Source organism: Dendrobium catenatum, unplaced genomic scaffold (assembly GCF_001605985.2).
Source record: "Dendrobium catenatum unplaced genomic scaffold, ASM160598v2 fragScaff_scaffold_1220, whole genome shotgun sequence".
In the NCBI taxonomy this organism is placed as follows: Eukaryota; Viridiplantae; Streptophyta; class Magnoliopsida; order Asparagales; family Orchidaceae; genus Dendrobium; species Dendrobium catenatum.
In genome coordinates this window covers 3,941,755-3,965,271 of record NW_021319682.1, presented here as the reverse complement: position 1 = coordinate 3,965,271, position 23,517 = coordinate 3,941,755, and the positions used below count along the sequence as shown (strand labels likewise).

At 35.6% G+C, this 23,517-nt stretch overlaps 2 protein-coding genes across 2 annotated transcripts; both read right to left on the bottom strand.

Annotated features, from left to right (window-relative positions):
- LOC110110067 (serine/threonine-protein kinase STY13) lies at positions 1-19,841 on the bottom strand. Its single transcript, XM_028699196.1, has 6 exons — positions 19,252-19,841; positions 14,072-14,193; positions 5,081-5,277; positions 4,812-4,986; positions 1,285-1,419; positions 1-493 (listed from the first exon to the last, which is right to left on the bottom strand). Exons 1-6 carry the CDS (start codon positions 19,508-19,510, stop codon positions 284-286), a joined length of 1,098 nt encoding a protein of 365 aa, XP_028555029.1. The 5' UTR covers positions 19,511-19,841; the 3' UTR covers positions 1-283.
- Positions 19,842-21,676: 1,835 nt separating this feature from the next.
- Positions 21,677-22,447, bottom strand: LOC110110045 (uncharacterized mitochondrial protein AtMg00810-like). Its single transcript, XM_020841335.1, has 4 exons — positions 22,410-22,447; positions 22,213-22,295; positions 22,053-22,143; positions 21,677-22,007 (listed from the first exon to the last, which is right to left on the bottom strand). Exons 1-4 carry the CDS (start codon positions 22,445-22,447, stop codon positions 21,677-21,679), a joined length of 543 nt encoding a protein of 180 aa, XP_020696994.1.
- Between the last annotated feature and the right edge of the window lie 1,070 nt (positions 22,448-23,517).

Sequence of the window (23,517 nt, the reverse complement as noted above, 5' to 3'; positions counted from 1 at the left end):
CACATAAAACCATTTTTGTCTCAATCCATAAACAAAGAAGATTTCTCATATTTTGTAAATACAAATTATTATCTCAGCATGTGGGCAAGCAAATAAGCCAACACTAAGATTATGAGAAGAGAAACAAATCCAGTGATAAATAAACAAGTCATTGACATGTTTTACATAATGCTACTGGCTTGGCTCCATAAATACATTTCCGGCCACCGAGCGCTGTGAACTGTCAACAGCAATTAGACCATCAACAAAGAACCTCAATAAAGCATTTTTTTATTACAGAAAGTTAAGGGCCTTTATACCTGCCGAAGCAGGGAAGGCATCCTTGTTGCTGGCCAATAGGGATCATTCCACCACCCTTGGATGTGTCAATGGCTTCCAACATGGCGACCACATCGTCCATCTCCGGCCGCTTGTCGGGGTTCGCATCCCAGCATCGCTTCATCACATTTGCTAGAGAGTTGGGGCAACACCTTGGTATCTCAGGCCTTAGGTTCTGCACAAATTACAGAATACAAGTAAATATAGAATGGTTGTCATATAAATTATCAAGTGGCATGCATTTATAGAAACATAAACAAAAGCTGAGAAAATAGAGAGAGAGAGAGAGAGAGAGAGAGAGAGAGATGAGTTAATTTGTTTTTCCCTCACTTCATCTTCTTACATGTATGTCATAAACAAAAACTGAGAAGAGAGAGAGAGAGATAGAGAGAGAGAGAGAGAGAGAGAGAGAGAGAGAGAGAGAGAGAGAGGAGTTAATTTGTTTTTCCCTAACTTCATCTCCTTCATGTATGGCATTTGATATTTTAAACAAAGACCATAGAGTATTACTATGAGCTCCTATGGAAGGTAATACTACTCTTCCAGTAAGGTAATACTATTCTTTTAAGTAATTTATAATTGAAATATTTTTCAAGCTACTTATGATAATTTTAAATGCCATTATGTTATAATAAGAATGCTTAAATGAAGTTAACAATTTACTAAATCTAAAATAACATTACCATACGAATTGAAATTTGTATAAATTAAATTTAAAAAAAAAACATATCACGAACTGTAAATTATCTGCACTTAGTGCACATAAATTCTTAAAAGTAAGGATAAAACATACAAGGGAAATCAGAAAAAAGGCCTTTTTCAAACCATTGAAGAAAGGAAATGCCGTTATGTGCTTACTCTTAGTGTATGGATCAAATCTAGTAACCTTTACTTTTGTAATAATGTTCATCTCAAGTTTTTTTGTTAATCAACAATAAAAAGTGTAGAACAAAAGAATTCACTAACCTGTCGAACAACTGCAGATGTGATCTCAGAGAAAGTGAGATCAGGATAGGGCATGTCACAGCAGTATATCTCCCAGAGGCAAATGCCAAAACTATACACATCACATTTTCTGTTGTAAGGATTTCCATTTAGAACCTGCAAATGTATTATTAATCTTCAATCAGCTAACATAAATGGAAATATCTAAGATAATGCCAATGATGATAATGATGACTTGGAAAAATGATTAGTTTTAAGAATAAGAAAAATAATGAGTAATGAGTCATTGAAGGTTGGGAGAACATATTCAGGATTATCACCTATTGACTAATTAATATCCACATTGCCAGTAAATGATAAATCAAAGGCAACCAAAGTCGATCTGATACGTGGTTTTGGTTGCAACTATAGAAAAAAATGATAATAGTTTTTCTCATGACTAGTTTAAATACCCATTGATTAAATGCAGGTAGCTAAATTTCAAAAAATAATAAACATGATAAAAATGCATGATTAATAAGTATTATAACATTAAAAAGTTCAAAAATTAATTAATTTTCTTATTTATAAAAGAAATTTTGAAGTTGACTTGGTAAACATAGAAGTTATATTAAAAGCATAATATATATAATTTTCTTTTATTCTATATATTTATTAGTTTCTGGCGTTGAATAATTATAATCTTTTATAGTAAATGTTAATAAATATAATTTAATTTCATGGACACTAAATTGATGTTGCTAGAATTTAAAAAAAAAAAAAAACAAAGAACATACAACAACAACAACATCAAGCCTGTATCCCACTACGTGGGGTCGGCTACATGAATCCTTTTTTTCCATTGTGTCCTATTAAAAGTCAAACTCTCGTTTAAATCTAATAAAGAAAGGTCATTCCTAATATTTTCTAACCAAGTCTTTTTAGGTCTACCCAGCTAAATCAATAAATATCATATGTAGATCCTCCTTATTCTCTCTATATTTCTCCATCAAAGCTCTCAATAAATGTATGACTTCCATAGTAGACCTACCCGACATGAATCCAAATTAATAAATTAATACTACAAATAATTCTATGATGAGAATTTATTAACAAAAATAAATAGGATTTCATTTATAAAATTAATATGCAAAAATTATGATGAACTTCCTAATGCTTAGACATACAAAAAATTTTGTTCATATGAATATGAAAGCAATATAGATACAACATTAAAAATGAAGGATCAAGATTTACATTTTTAAATCAAAGATGAAGATTTCATTTCTGGATTTATAATAGAATTATAGATAAAGGAGAATAAATTTGAATGGTTGAGATTTAAAATAATAAGAGTTAAATGAATGGTTAAATTTTCATATTAAAAAAAATCAAGCCACTTTTATAATAGCAGTATAAATTAAATAGATCTATTTTGATTTAATTATTTTAATCATGGTCGTATAATATGTAACAATTATTAACAATTGAATATAAATTAATGAATTAAATTATTAATATTTAATTAATGAATAGTTATTACTTTAAATATCTAGAATTTCAAATTCTGTTATGAATAATTACAGACTTCTAAACTGTCAAAGTTATTTAATGGAATAATTAATTAACATTTATATTTTAAACTTTTTATTTTTGAAATTATGGGTTATTAAAATTACAGAATTTTAACAATTATTCATGAATGAATATTAATTAATGAATTATGTTATTAATTGTTAGGATATCTATAAATTAAAAATATAATGTAAATAAATTAATTAATTAACTATATTTAAATATAGAAATAAATGCAATTAAAATATTTGGCATTTCCAATAATTGGATTTTACTTAAATGCAAGTATTATAAATAAAATAAAAAATTTTCATGCATTTTAATAAATAAATAAAGTTAAAAAATAAATTAAATTTATAAACAAAAATTAAGGGGCAGATTCAGCTTCTTTTTTCAGGGTGGACAAACTTTTAGTTAATTAAAGTATTAAACAACAACAACAACAACAATAATAATAATAAATAAATAATATTAATATTAATAACAAATAGTAATAATAATAAAATAATTTTGGGAGATTTACATACATACCATCTTATACTATTCTATTTACATATTTAATACTTAAAACTTTAATATTACATATATACCACCCATAGTTCATTTACATATCAAATATGAGTGGTAGAAATGAAATATATGAGTGATATGAATGAAATATGAGTGACATATTTGATATTAAAATAATATAGGGTGGTATGTATGTAATATTAAAGTTTTAGGTATTTGATATGTAAATATGATAGTATAAAGTGCTATGTGTGTAAATTTCCCAATAATTTTTTATTTAACCAATATAATGCTATCAAATTTATAAGAGAGCATTTTTATCATTTATCTTTCAATATAATATTGATTTTAGTAATATAAATTAAAGTATAATCATGTAAATTATGTTGCAACTAGACTCTAACTTAATGAAAAATAACAATAAATGAGCTAAATGTTATTTAACTTGAGAAAAAAAAAGGATAATTAAACCATAAAGTATACATGACAACTTGCATATGCAAGCTTCAAAGAGCCCACCGCATATATCCATGGAATAAAAGAATAGGAAAAAAAATCCAAAAAAGAAAAAATAAAAGTCATCATTTCCTAAAGTTGCTTGCTTGCTACATAGCCATCCCTAGGACTCTTGCATCCATGCATTGTCAAATCCAAGGCAATACAAACCCAACTTATAAACCATAAATCACTTTTTTCTCTATTGGATAAAGCTTACCTCCTATTTTATACAAACTAGAAAGTAAGCAACTTAATTTTTTTGCAAGAGAAATATATAATTCAATGATTGTCTTCAACCATTTGGGTAAAATATATTTTTAGGGGGTCAAATTTTCAAATTTATCCTTCCACATAGGCCTTTTTTTTTTGGAGGGTGGACATTTGCCCACCATGAGCCTATGGGGATCCGCGCATGAAGAAAATCAATGATTTAGATTCATCTTTGATAATAAAATGGAATGTTAGGGAAGAAACTCAAGCACATTTCATAATAGTATAAACATGCATGGTTGTAAACTGCCTAAAATCAGAAACCATGGCAGATTTTATTTCATGGCCCTCGTGAGTTGAACCATCTACATCAGGGCATGATGAGTTAGCAAAAAGTTAGAATTGGGAGCCATCATCTTACTAGGAAGAAATTATTAACATAGGAAAATTGTACTTAGAATATGTACAAGTTATAACAGGTTCAAAATTCATTTTATAGAGAAAGTATTCAATTAAATAATGATATTATTTTATAAAATTTAATAGTTTTTGAAGCAAACAGTTTGGTAAAAAAAAAAATCAATTGCACAAGACATGAAGAAGCAAAACAAATACAGAAGGAAAATACTTCTGATTCCAAACTTTCTTAGTTTGGTTCAAATATATTGCTGCTTGAAATTTTGTGGAGGAAGTGCATTATAGGGTAGAATAAGCTAGAAATGGTTAAGGTCCTTAAATTGAATTTGAAAAAGCAAATACGTAGAATAACCACAAACCTCTGGTGCCATATAACCAAGGGTTCCTGTTTCTCCAGTCATATCGTTAGGGTTTTGTGCTTCAATTCGCGCAACACCAAAATCAGCAATTTTTAAAGTTCTTGACCGATCTAGAAGCATATTTTCCGTCTTCACATCTCTGTGTACAATCTTCTTGGAATGAAGATAACTCAACCTGGAGTTGAACAACTTATACATGTAAAGGAAACAACAAAGCAATGATGAAATAAAAATTTTTATTCAAGCTGAATACATAAATTAGTAATTACCCCCTTGCAAGATCAAGAGCTAGTTGGACTACAACTTTAAAGGCTAGCTTTCTTCTATGATTTTTTATGAGATAAGTTTTTAAGGCACCCCCAGGAAGGTATTCAACAACGACACAGCAAATGTTAGTTGGCATTCCGATCTGACCATTTTCGGTTTGTATGTTCAAGTCAGCCTCACCCAATGTCGCACCTATGAACTGTTTAAAAACAAATAAAATGATATTTTGTCACAGATAAGGAGATTTCAGACAAACATGCAAGTGATTGAATGTAGAGATCTAATAAAATATTATGGGATGGAGTATATAGAAATTTAAAGCCACAAACAATTCAAAAAATGAAGTAATAGCAAAATGGAATGCAATTTGCAGGTACTTTTTGCATGCTTGTGACATTTCAAACCATTTTTTATAAATAATACGGTTATCCGAGATATTCAATAAATACCAATGAAGTGTCAAAAAACAAGCAATTCAGGCCCAAAATCAACAACAACAGTATCAAGCCTTTATCCCATTATGTGGAGTTGGCTACATGAATCCTTTTACTCCATTGTGCCCTGTTAAGAGCCAAATTATCATTTAAACTAATAAAGAAATATCATTTCTAATTATTTTCTAACCAAGTCTTCTTAGGTCTACCTCTACCTTTCTTCACATAAGCCAAATATAATATATATACTCTCCTAACCAGGTCATCGGAAGGCCGCCATTTTATATGACCAAACCATCTAAGACAACTCTCTCTAATCTTATCTATCACTGGAGCTACACCAACCTTTTCACATATATGCTGGCTTGGTATCCTGTCTCTAAGAGTAAAGCCACTCATCCACCTAAGCATCCTCAGTTTTGCAACATTTAACTTAATATTATGTTTCTCTTTTAATGGCAAACATTCTGCACCATAAAGCATTGCAGGTCTCACCACCATCTTATAAAATTTTCGCTTAAGTTTGAGGGGTACTTTTCTATCACATAACAAGCCCTATGCATTCCTCTATTACTATATATATATCCACCTTATTCTCTCTATACTTCTCCATCAAACCTCTCAATAAATATATAGCTTCCATAGTAGACCTACCCGGCATGAATCCAAATTGATTTCGAGAAACATTGGTATCACGATGTAGTCTATGCTCCATAACTATCTCCCAAAGTTTTAAAGTATGACACATTAACTTAATTCCTCTATAATTCGCACAATCTTGTGCATCACCTTTATTATTAAAAATAGGAATCAATACACTCATCTCCACTCATCTGACATCTTTTTAGCCTTTAAAATAATATTAAAAAGTTTAGAAAGCCAAGAAATTCATTCATCTCCTAATCATTTCCACACCTCTATTGGAATACATCATGTCGAACAACTTTTTCAAACTTAATTTTCTTTAAAGCCTCTCTAACTTCAGCTTTAGTAATACCCCGATAAAAACAAAGATCTCTATTTTCATGAGCGCTAAGGTTACTAAAGTCAATCATATTCTGACAACCTTCATTGAAAAGCTTAGCAAAATATCTCATCCACCTTTGTTGAATATCCTCTTCTAATAAAAGAACTTTTTTTATTTCCATCCTTAATGCACTTCACTTGAACTAAATCTTTACTACTCCTATCTTTTAATTTAGCTAACTTATATATATCTTTCGCCTGTCTTGGTATCTAAATTATTATATAAATCATTAAAAGTTAAAATCTTTGCATCGCATATTGCTTTTTTAGACTTTCTTATGGATCTCTTTGATTCATGTTCCCAAAATCAAATCAATAAAATACTAAGTACAAATAATCAATGGAGGGATACGACCCCAAGACACAAAGATGTCTTGGACACGTAAATGGTAATTTCAAGGAATTCAAATCTGGCCATTTTCAGTTTTCATGTACAAGTGGGCCTCACCCAATGTAGCACCTATGAACTGTTTAAAAAACATGTAAAATGATCTCTGTCACAAGTGAGGAGATGTCAGACAAACATTCAAGCGATTGAATCTAGAGATCTAATATAATATTATGTGATGGATTATCTAGAAATCTAAAGACAAACAATTCAAGTAATAAAAAGATAGAATACAATTCGCAGGTACATTTTGCATGCTTATGACGTAGAATACATAACACTTAGGCTTTATTTGGGACGGCTTTTTTATTGCTTCTTAAACTAGTTTTTCAATATAAAATTTTAATTTTGTATTAAAAGCATTAAGAAGCGTCAAGAAAGTCATCCCAAACGAAGCCTTAGTCTTCAAAGCGATTTTTCAAAATAATACGGTTATCCGAGATATTCAAAATGGACCAACTAAATGTTAGAGATCAAGCAATTCAGGTTCCCAAAATCAAATAACAAAACACTAAGTACAAATAATCAGCGGAGGGATATGGCCCCAAGACACTAAGATGCCTTGGACATGTAAATAATAATATCAAGGAGACAAGGAATAATAACTCCACGCCTATGCAGGAAGACTTGGCATAAGACTTTATTTTCTCAGATCATGCAGCAAGAGTAGTTCACAGGTAATTTGTATCAAAGTCACATGAAAATTTCAGTACGGCTTTAAAATATGGGATCAAATCTTGGAAATATTTAAGATCCTCAAGAAAATAATACAAAGCATTCAGATAGTTTTCTCCTCGAAGGAGATTGACAAGAAACTTGTTGTAGAGGAGAGTGCAAATATTTAAGCAAGACTTCCTTCCTATCTCTTAAATCATCTCAAAATTAACGAAAAAAATTAAAAAAAAAAAAAATCTTATGGCTCCCACAAGGGAGTTGGTAGAAAGTGTTTACTGACTGTCTTAAAGTTGAAGCCTTATGGTATTGAGTTATTCAAAAGCATTTGTGCTCAAAGTGATTAAAACAAAGTTGTTATTGGATGTTAGGGAAACTTTGGTACTTTAATTTAGAATGAAATGAATACTACTAAATAAACTTATAAGGGTGAGAACAAGTTATCTGATATGATTATTTATGATGATTTACCTTAGGGACTTGCAAAACAGGACAAACTTTATCTTCCTGATATATTATTGAGCAGATAGATCTTCTAAATTCATGAAAAGTAATGGAATCTTTTAGATGGGGGATGGGGATTCCATGACTTAAGAACAAAAGGTTGAATTTTTCTAACTTGGCAATAAGACAGAATTACTTGCTACCCAATGCTAAATTAGATCAATGCCTTAGCAAATGCAAAATTTCAAGTTACTTGTCAATCTTAATTCCACCAGTCTCACCATCTCCCCCCATCATCATCTCCGTCCAACTACAAGTCAACTTTATATAGTCACCACAATTACAACCAAATTGTTATGAGATTTTAGCTAATCTAATTCATAATTTTTGTCGACATCTAACTCCAAATCCTCTAGATTCTTCATAGATTGTCCATCACTGGCAGTCCCACTAGTCTTCATGATGCTTACTGACCACCTCCATGATCACCAGACCACAATGCATGGATGTTTCTGATCATGCTTTTAGAGTTGTACATAAGCCGTCACCTTGACGTGGTGAAAGTCATCGGTTCCCACCTCCCACCACCACAAAGGTCACCTTCCAACTCTTCCAAAAAGAGTTTCTTTCATCCTAGGTGACCAATGCATGATAAATATTATCATCAATAGTCTCTTCCATATTATTTTTTCACATGTCACATGTGTCCATATAAATTTGATATATTTTAAATGTTTTCAAAGGTTGACATGCTTTAAATGATTTAAATATTTATTATCTACAAAATAATAACAGATGATTCATTTCTTTAATATTTAATGTATTATTAGGAAAGTGTTGCACCCCATAAGTCTATATAAAAGGTTTTGCTCTTATATTAAGGGAAAGTTGATGATGGGGACATCAGAGCGTGGAAAGTCTATCAGAGACGTGGTTGTCGATCTACGGCCACGATTGAGTCGATGTATTTCAGAGTTGTATTATTTATTTTCTTTATTATTATGTCATGTTGTATTTGCTTTATTAGTGTTTCTGTTTTTACCCCTTACTTAAGGGAGGTTTGTAAGCCTAGTGGGCGTTGTCGTCTTTTTATTTTCTTGAGTCTTTGTACGAGGCTATATATAGCCCCATTGTTCCATTTTCATGTTAATGATTGAATGATAAAAATTTTCCACATGTTTTGAGTTCTTATGAGAACTTGAGAGAGATCGGAGTGAGATCCCTAGGAGAGGGAGAATTGTGCATCACCCACCAACCTAGAAGAGTCGGGTTCGTGGCCTTAATTTCTATCTCTTTCTCTTCCTCCTCCCACCACCACCGCCGGCCCTATCTCCCCCTCCCCCACCTACGGTCCAAGCTCCACTCGAAACCTAGAACCACCAGCCCTCCACCCTCACCGAACCCCTCCTTCCCCCTCACCCACCAAAATCCCACACAAAACCCCACCACCCGCCGTCCCTATTCCCCTTGCTCTCCCTCCATAATTCAAATCCCCATCTTGAGCACCTTCCATAAATGATCCCCCTTAATTTGGGAAGGCTTCATTTCAAATTTCAATTTAATTTGAATTTGAAAATTTCTTTCCTAACTTAGGAAATCTATTTTAGGAAAATTCCTAAATTAAACCTATTTGAATTTCAAATTCAAATTGGATTTAATTAAAATCTTTCATAATTCCTAAACCCAAATTAATAAACCTTAATTCCCTTCCATTAAGCCCAATTAACTCCCCCATAGCCGCCGACCCCTATAGGTTGGATTTGAGAAATTTATTTCCTAACTCCCCATCCCTCCTCTTTGGAAATAATTCAACTATTTCCCCCTCTACCCCCTTTGGCCGGCCCCTTCTCTAGCCCCACCTCCTTAATTTATTTCCAATTGGAGAAGTTTTTCATTGGAAATAAATCAATCCCCTCCCACCCTTCATGCCCGCCCCCCACCTCACTCTTTTCTCTCTTTCTTTAATTATTCTCAATCAAGAGGATAATTAGGAAGTGTTTGAATTATAATTCCCTCCACCTCCTCTCCCAAAATCTAAAACAAATCTCCTACCCTTGCTCTCATCATTGGTCGGCCACCTCCATCCCCTTTACCCTCTTGATTTCTCAAGATTATCTCCTCCCTCTCAAGAGGAGTCTTCGAGGGGAGCATTAATGATTCTCTTCAACATCTCAACCTTCAAAGGCCATGCACGGTCGATCTAGATATTGATTACGATCTCGCCTACAACGAACAAGGGTTTGTTAGCATCCTTCACTCAACCTTCTTCGACCTCAATCCGAACATCGACAACACCGTTGAAGAGTAGGTAGAGCGCATTTTGGACACCCTTGTCGAGGCCATAAAAGAACAACTTGGCACCGTTCAGTGAAGGATTGCAACCAACCGTGATAAGAGTTTACCAATCTTCTTTCTCTCGTAGTTTCATTGTCTAACTTATTCTTGTTATATGGTTGATTCATGAAGGTCTTTTTCATTTATTTTTGCCGAGCCTAGTAATTGTAGGACTTGAGTTTGATCTCTATGCTTCTAATCTTATTGTTAGCGTAGGGATTTTGTTTGAAAGCTACTTAATTTAAATTTTATTGATATTCTACGTTATTTTGATAAATCAAGCATTTGGCAAGTGGTTTAGCCTAAGCGTAGGCACCCCTTTCTCATCTTAATTTGCTAATAGCTTTAATCATACTTGCTCTTATCAAGGAATCGTGCAAATTCTTATTCCATCCATTTAAAAGCATTTAGTCCTACATCAGTTGATTAATTGATTAAATAAATATTGAGCTGCTTAAGCCTCTTTCTAGTATCTCTCTTGTATCATCATACCTATTAACATGCTTCTTCTTTCTCTTACTATGTACTTGAATTGACGGATCCTGATCAAATGATCCCACACCCCTATCATCAATAACTTGTTTCCATTTAAATTTTGGGATATGAATACAAATCGCCGATGGATTTTTGAGAAAGGAAAGATGAAGGAGATGTAGAGAACCTTGAACTACCTTGAGAGAAAGGACTATAATGCATCTTGAACCATGGATGAAGATCCTAGAAGAATCCAATGAGAAGTGCTCTCATCAAATAAATGTCTAGGGATATAGATCCTTATTATAGCAGAATCAATATAATCTTTTTTGTATTGTTATAGTCAAGTGAAATACATTTAATAGACTTCCTATCGCGCTTCTAAGAAAAGCCATCATGATTATTCACAAAGAATAATACACCAGATTGTTGAAGATATATATATATTAGGCCTTTTACTATATAACTTCTAATTAGATGAAATATTCACAATATTTCTTACAGTTCTATTAATAAACAACAGTATATGAGAAATCAGCCAAAAAATTATGATTGTTATTTTTAGAATGAAACCTACTTTAAGCTATCTCAAATATGTGTTAAGTCAATTCTTTCTTTCAGCCACACTGTTATATTCTAGAGTACTTATCCAAATAAATTGTCTAAGAATTACACACTCCCACAAATAATTTAAGAACATTTTTTACCTATACTCTCCACAACCATAAAATCTCAAGCAAAACATTTTAATTTTTAATAAATTTTCAGCTGAAGTTTTGAATTGATAGAATTTTTTTAAAACTTCGTATTTATGCTTCATAAAGTAAAACGTAAAACCAGAAATATCATTAATAAAAGTGTCTATTACATACTGGGACAAGTGTTGAGCTTCCTCAACACTTATCTAAGTGAACAAACTGTAATGGCTTAGTAGTTTCGGTATCCTTCTCTTTGAAAGGAAAGTTGTGCATCTTGCCGAACTAGCATCCATTACACATAACTCTAGTATTCTACTTCAATATATGCAGATCAAAAAACAAATTCTTGCTTTTAATTTGACTAATCTTCTCAGAATTCACATATGTCAATCTAGAAAGCCACAAATCAACAACGACATGCTTTACAACTTTATCAACATAAGAATTCCCGGCATACACGACATCAGCTTATGAACTTAACTGCCAACGATAAACTTAATAAAAATATTTGCATTGGCAAACATCCATACTTTATCAGACAAATAATAAAACATATCCTTTATCGAATATTTAAGTAACATAAATCAAATACTTCATGGCAAAAATATTATAAGCAATATGAATGAATAAAAATGATCTAATATATGAAAAAAGAGATAATTTGATAATATTTTTTTATAGGATAAAATAAATCATATGTAGTATTGTAGTGTCAATCCGCTTCCGCTTCAAGTTCACCCCCCTCCGTTCTGCCTTCAGCCTTCCGCACTAGAGCCCAGAGCCCGTCGTTCCGCCTTCCACCTCTGACACGCAAGCCGCTCGATGAGTAATTGAATCGAGCGGAACTCGAGCTTGATAATCCAACGAGCTCGAATTTCTACTCGAGCTTGAGCTAGAAACTCGATAAGCTCGACTCGCAAGCACGAGTCGGATGGACTCATTTGCACCCCTACATAGAATTAAGAAGAATATCACACTACTTTAGGTTTCTCAATCTCTTGAATTTGCTTAAGGTGTTCCTCATCTCCAATGACTTTGGAGCATAACCATAATTTAAGCATCTTTGATTTGTCAACTAATTCTTCCACCTCGATTGTTGGGATCATCTACCGAAATGGTAATCTACACCAGCCAATACCCATTGATCTCAGTTGATCAAGTATGACTTAAAGCAATCCTTCCAAATGATGTAATAAGGGTTTTTCAACATGGGAATACCTAGGTGCAAAAGGGCAGAAGAAAGTTTATGATGCCATGATCATGATCCTAGAAAAAAAAACAATATCCTTAGGCGTGAAAGCAATCAAATTACTGGATCTAGTCGTGAAGTTGGAGATAGTAGCCGTGGTATATCACCAAGCAAAATATCAAACTCTAATGCAATGTTGAAAAAAGTCGCCAATTCAAGTTTTCATAATCAAATAAATAAAAGCAAATTTTCAAATAATAAATCAACGGAAAAGACGAACCAATAGTTTACCAAATAGAAAGATATCTCAACAAAGGAAATAGAAATAGTAGGGAATAGTAACTCCATGACTACAAAAGAAGAATTAGCATAAGCTTGCATTTGTTCATCACATGGAGTAGTATTTCCGGATAATTTGGATTAAAGCCGGAGAAAATTTTCTGTATTGAATCCAACTATCCAAGTAAGAACTCACTAGTTGGCAAGAGTTCGAAGCAATAAAATGTTCTTATCAACTTGGCTCAATTATAAAATTGAATTTGCACCTCTTCATATGGAGGAATTCTAACTTATCACGTAAAAAAACATAATGAGCCAAATATAATATAATAAAAAAAATCCATATAAAATAAAGCAAAATAAGAGGAAATTTTATTTTAGGAAGAACAGTCATTCTAAAAATATATGAAGGCATAAAATCTCAACAAAAATGGCTCATATTCAAAACAAAAAAGCAGTTTGAAGTCATACTCACATGCAATACTTTATTATCAAATTAAAGACTCTTCCATGTTACCAAGCTTCTTCAGCATAGCGAACTTCAATAGTGGGTGCATATGTTGGTTAGCTACTTATGAATTATGATGTAAGCTTTTTATGTCTTACAAGATAAAATCAGTTAAATAAGGATATTTATCCTTTCCTTGTGCAGGTATTAGACTTGTATGGACCCTGGAGGAGCCTATAATGCCACATGATTTTAATCATTATGCATAAGAGCATATCCTCATAGAGCCCTTGAAATTATTAGTCTTTTTCAATATAAGTCTAATTTAATGGATTTGTTCTTTCTGATGCAATTTTTAAAGCACAATATGAAAGAAGTAATGACCAGAAGGATGACATTGGTTAATATATCAGAGAAAAAATAGGCAATCTCAATTCACAATTAAGGGCAATAAACCATTGCGATAACCCGAGAAACCAGATCAATAGAATGATAAAATGTGTGTTTTGTTTAAAACCGAAACTTAAGGAATGATAGAAGCTCAACTAATGGTCAAACTCATAACATCCGTTATGGTTCTCAAGCAACCACATGTAGCAATACATACCTTAGTTACGTTGGGATGATCAAGCTTATGCCAAACAGACACTTCCTGGGTAAATGCTGCTCGCAGTGAAGCGATTTCAGCTTCTGTTCTGCTGCCTTCCTCTCCCCAGTCCAGTAACTTAACTGAAATATAAGACAAATATTTTAGATAAATGAATACAGAAAAGTGCATCTCTGTTTTGCAATTCTTTCACTCTATAAAACAGAGTCTAAATAAATCTAAAACCTCTCATCTGACCTCTACTCAGTTAACACATATTCTTAACTCCATGTTAATCAAGTTAGTTACTGATCCAAGTGGATCAAATCATAGTAGCTTGTAATATAGTATAAGTAGTAGGAGAAATTACTTAAGAATAAAAAATAGCAGTAGTAGAATGGTAATATTAGCATTGTAAGTAATACTACTACTATTGTAACTACTGCTAATCATCATCATTAGCCAACTATTTGGGGTTGGCTTTATGAATCATTATTGTTCATTCGTTTTCCTAAGTATTGTTTAAGATCTTACACATATTCTTCATAAATATTTTTAAACAAATATCCTTGCCACTCAACTATTATGACAATACTAGCATTACACTATAGTAACAGTAACAACATCAGTATTTATATTTTTGCTACTGTTACAACACCGCCTCATGTGAAACATGTATGAAAACAAGAATTTGTTTTGGAAATTAATAATAATTTGAAAAGCTTTGCCAATTGTAAACCTTATGTTTCACCAAATTAGTTTCCTTAATTTCAATTAGACGTCATGTAATAGCATACGGTTACAAGCTAGATTAATAGGATGCTCACAATATAACAGCAAAATAAGTCAAGTAACACTATGGCAATGATAACAAAAATCCACGACTTAACAATTAGAAATGCTCACCTTGAGTTCCCTCACTCTCGCTCATGAAAGTGGTGCTTTAGCGGAGGAAGAAAACTGATAGGAAACACTTGGATTTCCAAGTGTTTCTCACCAACACCCAGCAGATCTAGGAGAAAAACTGCTGTCCACAGCAGAAAATCAGCCCAAAAAAACAAAGAGACAAGTGATGCTTACAGTATTGTTTGTCGGAGAGGTAGCCGGAGGAGGGGAAGTAGATGGACGGCCGATGATTCGCCAATTCCCGGTCGGATGATGTTCTTCAATGGAAGGCACTAATGTGAAGAGAATGCGATCCACGCAGTTGTCCACGGTATCGTCAACGTTCAAGTTTAAGTCAAAGAAAGGGGATCGAAGAAGATCCGTTCGTCCTTGATCATCATACAAAAACCCTTGATCGTGTTCCAGATCGGTCATTCATGGAGGCGACGTCGGCTTGAAGATAATCCTTGTATGTGTAAGGCTTAGAGGAGGAGAGAAGTGGAAGGAGTTGGAGAATATGAGAATTTCGGCTAGGGTTCGGAGGGGGGGTTTGTTCTTTGAAATTCATGAGGGAAGTGGAGGGAAATAGCTTAAGAAAAATCTGAAATTTAATTCCAGATTTTCTAGGGAGGGAAGGATTAATTTTGAGTTTCAAAATTATTCCCAAACTTGGACTAGAAGGGGCGGCGGGTAAGGAGCTAAGGGAGGAGATTTAATTAAAAGTTAATGAGCAAATTGGAGAGAGAAAAGGGGGAGGAGGGGGTCGGCCCTATAGAGAGGAGAGATAAATGCCTAGGTTCAATGCATATGGGCCATATGTATTAATTGGATATTTGAATTAAATCTAAATTTAATTTCAGATTTAATGTAATTGGAAAGCTTCCTAATTAAGGATTAGCAAAGAGGAAAGTATTTGAAATTCAAATATAGAATTGATTTCAAATAAAGATACTTTCCAAATTGATATGAGTTATTTTAAGAAAGTAATTAAGGGAGGTTTGAATTTTGAAATTCAAAATTCATGAGGGTTTGGAAGGGTGGCCAGCGGCTAAAGGGGCCAATGAGAGGCTGGCGGCTATGGGATTGGATAGCCGGCCGGCGGCTAGGGGCCAAGGGAGGCCGGCGGCTAGGGGTAGGGGGTTTCGGGTAGGGAAGAAGCAAAGGGAAAGGTGGTGAAGGGGAAATCAAGAGGTGGCCGACGGTATGGGGAAGAAATAAGGAAAAAGAAATAAGAAGAGAATAGAAGAAAGGTAGAACTAAGAGCCCAAAGCTTCGAGCGGCTGTCGGGTATTACGTTGGCCCTCTCCTAGGATTCTTTCTTTTCTCCGAAGCACACAAGCAACAAGAGCAAAGAAAGGTTAAAATTTTTTTATTGATTCATCATTTACCTCATACAAAGCAAAAGACCTCTATATATAGGCCTCAATAATAAAGAAAAGAAGAAATAATCAAATGCCCTCGGGGCTACAATAAGGACTCAATACCCATAAGGGTAAAATAGGAAAACTGAAATGCAAGATAAACAAAACATAAAATGCATCAAAAGTAAAGGCTTTGAATCGTAGCCGTTGATCTACAATTTCGTCGATGGTACACATGTCGAAATCTCTGGCTGATGCCCTTATCACCACCACAACAAGTACAACATAATAGTAGAAGCAACATATGGTAATAGAATGATAGTATAATAGTATTATATTTTAGTAGTGGTATTAGTAGTAGATTTGTATCATAATATAATAGAACAGAAGTATCATACCATTACCTACTAATATTATAGTTGTGATGGTTTATAGTACTAGTGATGGAGGTCTGGTGGTGCATCATTTGATAGGATCCTTTCCTTGATTTGCTCTTTAGAAATGTTCATTGTTCATTTTTATTCACCCTTATTTATATAAGAATTATTTTAATTTGAATGATATAAGATAATAAAAATGAGCATTTTCTTCTCAAACAATCCAAACATGATCGCTAACATCCTGAAAAAGAATAAATTCTTCGTAATTGAGAAATCCTTAATAATTGAACGAAAACTATAATTCTCCTCCGTCAATCCATCATACAAAATTTGGTGTAAAGTATGTCTTCACCTAAACTCAAAATATTTACATGGCAACGTTTCAGCCTATTAAGATAAACCATAGTGGTCAAAATAGAATTTTGTAGGTTAAGTGCAACATGTAGCACATAATTCTTAAATTAATAAAAATGAATTCTTTAATATTTTTTATCAACTAATTATATAAGTTTTTTTTCTTTATTTTTCTTGCTTAATTTTTTTTAAAAACTTTTCGTAATATATATATATAATATTATTTTTTTTAATATTTAATTAATTTTGTGTTGTATTTGCCCCCCCCCCCTCAAAATTGAAACTGGTTCCGCCATGTGGATATTGTTGAGACAAAGCTTCTAGAATTAAAGTTGGATATAGATGAGACAATAGCTTCTAGAATGACATAGAAAAGCCAATAGCTTCTAGAATTAAAGTTGGGTTATTTAAATTGAAAGGAGCATAAAGAGTGCCCATGTGATGTCATGGAGACTTAGACTTAGATCATTAAAAAACTAAAATTATAATGGTTGTGTTATGGTTCAAAAGTCGGGCCATCATTGAGAATTAAGTCAAATTTCATAAAAAAAATAGTGATAAGAATATTGGTTAAATAATAAAGGGTACATTGGAAAGGGGTTACTAGAAAGGCATTGGATCAGAAAATATTGAAGATAAAATAATAGAAAAATATTAAAGTACTTGAAGATAAAATAATAGAAAAATATTAAGGTGGTATGGACGTATAAAGTGGTGGGTGTGCAACACTTATATTTGTGAAAATTATAAAGAAAAAAGAGACGAAATGCAACAACTAGAAGCTGTGTAAGAAACCCCTGCAACCTAAAGCTAGCAAAAAATGTAGCAAGCAACAAATATGAATTTAAAATAAAACCAAACTCAATTAGTTGGGATAAGGGAATGATCATATGAAACAAAGCATAGATACAAATGACCCATGTCATCAAACAAGAACATGAATACAAAGGAAGAATAATACTAAGATAATTTATCAGCCAATCAATCATGAGAAGAAAAATAAATGCTCAAAAAGATGCATCCTTTTGGGACACTTACAGATACAAACAGAAATATAATAGCCTAAAAAAGATTCAAACAGGAAAAAAAACCAAGAATTTTTTAAATTCAAAAACATTTTGCAAAGAAAAATTTTTTCATTGCATGGAAATATGGAAACAAAAAAAATCTCCTTGCGATGGCTTCGGCCAGATAAATAGAAGAAAAAGCACCGAGCTTTAGTAGCTGGCCCCTTCCACCAATTTCAACTTGCATGTGAACATCTAAATGGTTCATTAAAATTTTAAACGCATTTTCCCATCCAGACATATATGTTAGGTACGCAATATGTATAATTTTAAGTTATATTCATAGGTCCAAAAGAGAAAATTTTGATTTATTTTCTAATAAAATTTCACAGAAATGAATTTCTTGTTCAATAGATTCAAGTTAATGTCTTTCCCTTTTCAAGTCCCGCTTGTTGCACCGTGATGTCAGCTTTCCACACCTTTTCCCCAAGGTTGAAAGGAGATAGTAAAGCAATCACAGGATTCACAAAAACAACAAAATATAAAAGCGAACAGACGGGCAGCTGAAATCACATGAAAGTTAGGAAAGAAACAATACCTCATGAGACTCACGGGATTGCAATTTCTTCCCGCTTTTTAGAGCAAGAGATAAGGCGGCAGTTTGTGTATACATTAGAGCAGCCCATATCTCCAAGCAATTAAAAGGTTCAAGTTGGGAACTTCACTGACTCAAACTAATTATGCCCAAATAAAGGGGGAGACTTTTCAATATTATCCATCAACGAGCTTACCTGGACTTGCTCGTTGGAAACTTTCTGTTTGCACGAGAAGAGTCGACCTTTTTATGTTTTACGAAAGAATACTTGTAGTAAACTGACTTCAATAGTTATTAAATAAAAAAGAGCAAGACGAGGAGGTGCCCTTATCCCATGCGCCGTGCCGTTAAACTTCCACAGTGACTTAGCAAGGAGGAACTAGCATCACAACGAATATGATGCAACAACACATTTCACTGGAAAACAGAAGAACTACTATATGCTAAAACAAGAATAGAATGAACATTTGGGGTAGATTATTTTTTCTTTAAAAATAAATGAATTTAGAAAACGGATACAGTCATTGTATTAATTTCAGCAAATCATCAAAAGCTATCAGCAATAAAAGAAGAAGCCCTAGCGGTAACAGAGAGGATAAGCAGAGACAGGGAGACTTACTGGCGACGTCTTGGCCATCGTAGACGCCGCGATGAACAGTGCCGAAAGTGCCGCGGGCTATTAGGCCCTTTACAAGGAGCTTGGCCGGATCGATCTCCCACTCCTCTCTCTCCCTCCTCCCCACGTCTTCTTCTCCTTTCATCTTCTTCTCCATGGTCAACGCCCTGTTCAGATGCCTCTCCAGCTGCTCATCAAGGCTCCGCAGATCAATCTGATCCGCCCGGACAAACCCTCCTCCCCCATCCGCCCCTTCCTTCATCTCTCTCTCTCTCTTATCTCTCTCTCTCTCCAAATATATTGTGAAGACGGTCTCTGCTTCTCTCACTCTGTCTATAGATACGGATCGAGGTTGCGAAATCAAGCGGGCTTCTTCAACTTCTCCTCACATGTTGTCGCCTCTTCTGCTCCCGATCGCCTGCAAGTTCTTCAAGCTCCAACGTCTATGCTGCATGTGGGCACATGGGATGCCTGCTGAGGGCCAAATGCTATGGCTTTTTTTTTAATGGTGCGATAAATCGTGACCCAGTAGACACATCTTCGACGGCCACTCCGTATTCTGGTTCTGGGGATCTCGCTCTCTCCTATGGAACTTTTTCTCAATGATTGAAAAATAAAATGGGACCAACGGGGCGTAAATCATTTTTACATAATGGGATGTTTTGTTTGAAATATTTTGGGCGTAAAATAGATTAAATGGAGAGATTTTAAACTTTTAATATTTCATTTGATATAAAAGTAAAGTAAAATAAAATTTTGACGAATTAGAAATTGAGCGACGGACGAAAGTTTTGCGTCGGGTAGAAGTCTGACGGAAGTTCGACGACGGGAGGAAGTCTCGCATTGGGTTGAAATCCAACGACGGTCGGCAACTATGTGGAAGTCCGGTAGCGGTCGGCGACTGGGTGGTAGTCCGACGACTATTGGGCTGAAGTTCGGCGACAGCGGCTGCCGGGTGAGGTCCGACAACAGTTAGGCTAAAGTCTGGCAGAGATCGGTGATTGGGCGGTGGTCCGACAACGGTCAGGATAAGACCAGCGGCGATCAACGGCGGGGTGGTGTTTCAACGATGGTCAGGCTAAAGTCCAGTAGAGATTGGCGGCCGGGTGGAAGTCTGATAGCGGTCGGCATCCGGGTGGAAGTTTGGCGGCAGTCGGTCGCCGGGTGGGGGTTCGACAACGGTCATGTTGAAGTTCGGCGGTCGTCGGCCTTCGAGTGGTAGTCCGAAGACAGTCGGGCTGAATTCTGGTGGCGATCAGGCAAAAGTTCGACGGTGATTGACGATCAAGCGGTGATCCAACAACAATTAATGGGGGGTTCGCCGTCAGTGGTGTTGGAGCTCTTGAAGACTTAGAGCTCTTTCCTATCTCTAGCACAAAGGTCCTCTTCATGTAGAGAGTGAGGGTGTATTTATAGATTTTCATGAGTGGCACACCCCAAAAATATAGAGAAGATCTGGTGCAGGTTCGGAGTGATCCATCAGATGGCTCGTATTGTTTCCCGGTCATAAAAGAGTTTTTCAATTATTTAAGTGCCTTAACGATGTCAGAATTTAGCAATCTTGGGCTCGTTGGATTCGTCTCCCCGAGCTACTCAATTTGACTATAAGCATTCCATATTTGCATATCATTTTGTCATCCAAATAATGCTTTGATTCTTCCAAATGTGGTTTGGGCTCCCGATTTGAACCCATTTGGGCTCGGGTTGGACCGATTTTGGTGTCGTTGGGTTCGTCTCTTTGAGACATTTAGTTTGACTATAAATTTGCTAAAATTGAAATTCAGATGATCCCGAATTTAATTTTGAAAGTTTCCAACTTGAATACGCCTCGAGATTTGTATTCGATCAAAGTAATTTTTGACGACGTATCAATAATAAGCATAATGTGCCACATATATCCCTAATCTATTTTCTTAAGAAAATATATCATAAAGTTAATTTCATACCGAATTACTGAGGGAAGAAGACAAATAGGAGCAGGGAGAAAGAAGAGAAAGTTTAGAGAGGGAATTGAGAATAAAGAAATGTGTATTATTATCCAACAGATTACAAGATACATGAATATATAAAATGCTTGATATGGGTAAAGCCGTAAATAGTAATGACAGTGTATAAATGTATTCTAATAGGGTCCCTCAAATTAATCATTCGTGGAGCGAATGGTTAATTTGCGTCTGAGATCTTTAAATCGATTTATGGGGAACGGTTTGGTTAATATATCCGCCACTTGATCTTTGGAGGAGATGTGAGCCAACTTGATATCTCCAGAGCTAATTTGTTGACGGATGAAGTGGTAGTTGATCTCGATGTGTTTTGTCCGTGCATGGAAGACGGGGTTCTTGGCTATGGCAATAGCTGATGTGTTGTCGCAATGTATGACGGTAGGAGAAGGTTGCGGTAGATTCAGTTCTTGGGCTAGGCGACGAAGCTAGATGACATCCGAGGCGGCGGCGGAGAGTGATCGGTACTCAGCTTTGGTGGAGGATTTGGCCACCGTGGCTTGCTTTTTCACGGTCCAAGCGATGAGATTTGGCCCAAGAAAGGTGCAAAATCCTGAGATGGATTTTCGGTCGGTTGTGTCGGACGCCCAGTCCGCGTCCAAGTAAGAATGTAAGTCCAGGTTGCCGATAGTGATGGGCAAGCCGAAAGAGAGGGTGCTGTTGATGTACCGGAGTAGGCGTTTGAGTGCTTTGAAATCTTGCTCGGTCGGATGTTGCATGTGTTGGCAGACTCGGTTAGTTGCATAGGAGATGTCCGGCCTGGTAATGGACAAATATTAAAGTGATCCAGCGAGGCGGTGATACAGGGAAGGATTCGAAAATGGAGGACTATTGGCTGGCAATGGCTTGGAGTTGGGCGTGACCGGCGTTGGAGCTGGTTTGCAATCCTTGAAGCCTGCATCATTGAGAAGTTTAGTAGCATAATGTTCTTGGGATAAGAGTAGTCGGTTGTGGATTGAGTTACCTGGATGCTGAGGAAGAGAGAAATGTGACCTAACTGCTTGAGAGCGAATTGAGTCTGTAGCAGGTGTAGGAGGCGTTATATAGCTGCGACATCATTTCCCGTGACAAGGAAATCATCCACGTAGATTAGGATGTAGAGTTGGAGCCGGGCGATGTTGAGGAGAAGGAGAGACGGGTCCGAGCGACTAAAAGAAAAACCTTGCGATTGGAGAAAGCTTGTGAGCTTTTGGAACCATTGTCGAGGAGGCTGCTTTAGTCCGTAAAGTGATTTATGAAGTTTGCACACAGTCGTTGGGTTGTTCGGATCAACGAAACCAAGAGGTTGTCGCATGTAGATGTCGTCGAGTAGATCGCCATGTAGGAAGGCGTTAGAGACGTCTAGTTGGAACAACGGCCATTGACGATGGAGAGCCAGAGTTAGGAGGATTCGGCATTTTGGCGACGGGGCTGAACGTCTCGGTGTAATTTATGCCATATTGTTGGTTGTACCCGAGAGCCACTAGCCTTGCCTTGTGGCAATCAAAATGACCGGTGGGAAGCAGTTTTGTTTTAAACGTCCATTTGCAGCCGAGGACCAGTTTATTCGGAGGCTGAGGTACAAGAGACCAAGTGGCTTGTTGACGAAGAGCGTCAATTTCAGCAACCATGGCGTTTCGCCAGTGAGTGGATTTAAGTGCTTGGGAGTAGGATGAGGGAGTGTCGTGTGGGGAAGTTTGGGCGAGCATGTTAAGGATTTGTCTGGGTTTACTGATTCCAGATTTTAATCTGGTGGTCATGGGGTGACTTGGTTGGGCAGTAAGAATGGGTTGAGGTGAAGGAGTGGGTTGTGGTGAGGCAATGCTTGGTTCATCAAGAACTGGCGCGGTGGATGGGCAAGGCGAAGTGATGGTAGCGGGATTCTGGAGGGTTGGGCCAGGGAGACCGTGAGTTGTGGGTTGAGCTAGAGTGGAAGAGGGAATGAGAAGGGAAGGAGGGATGTTAGGGGGCTGAGGTGTGACGGTGTGGTGATTGGGGTGATCCATATTCTTGAAAGGGAAATGCTGTTCGTAGAAGACGATGTGCCTGGAGATGTAAATTTTACCTGAGGTGATGTTGTAACACTTGTAACCTTTGTGTAAGGGCGAGTAGCCGAGAAAGGCGCAGGCGTGCGAGCGCAAAGATAATTTGTCCGGGGCGTAAGGCCTGAGCCAGGGATAACAAAGGCAGTCGAACGTACGAAGATGGGTGTAAGTCGTCGGGGTGCCGTGCAGTCTTTGGTAGGGAATTTTGTTCGAAATAGCTTTGGAAGTAAGTTGGTTAATAAGGT

Bases quoted from the DNA above. Each gene is read 5' to 3' on its own strand.
- LOC110110067 (XM_028699196.1), bottom strand. From the start codon at position 19,510: ATGAAGGAAGGGGCGGATGGGGGAGGAGGGTTTGTCCGGGCGGATCAG. The intron at 5,278-14,071 runs GTATGTATTGCT...GTTTTTAAACAG, and splicing joins ATCATCCCAACGTAACTAAG to TTCATAGGTGCGACATTGGG. The intron at 1,420-4,811 runs GTTTGTGGTTAT...ATACATTTGCAG, and splicing joins TTGGTTATATGGCACCAGAG to GTTCTAAATGGAAATCCTTA.
- LOC110110045 (XM_020841335.1), bottom strand. From the start codon at position 22,447: ATGGTTCCAAAAGCTCACAAGCTTTCTCCAATCGCAAG. The intron at 22,144-22,212 runs GTAACTCAATCC...TCAATGATGCAG, and splicing joins CTCTCTTCCTCAGCATCCAG to GCTTCAAGGATTGCAAACCA. The intron at 22,008-22,052 runs GTATCACCGCCT...GTCCATTACCAG, and splicing joins CCATTTTCGAATCCTTCCCT to GCCGGACATCTCCTATGCAA.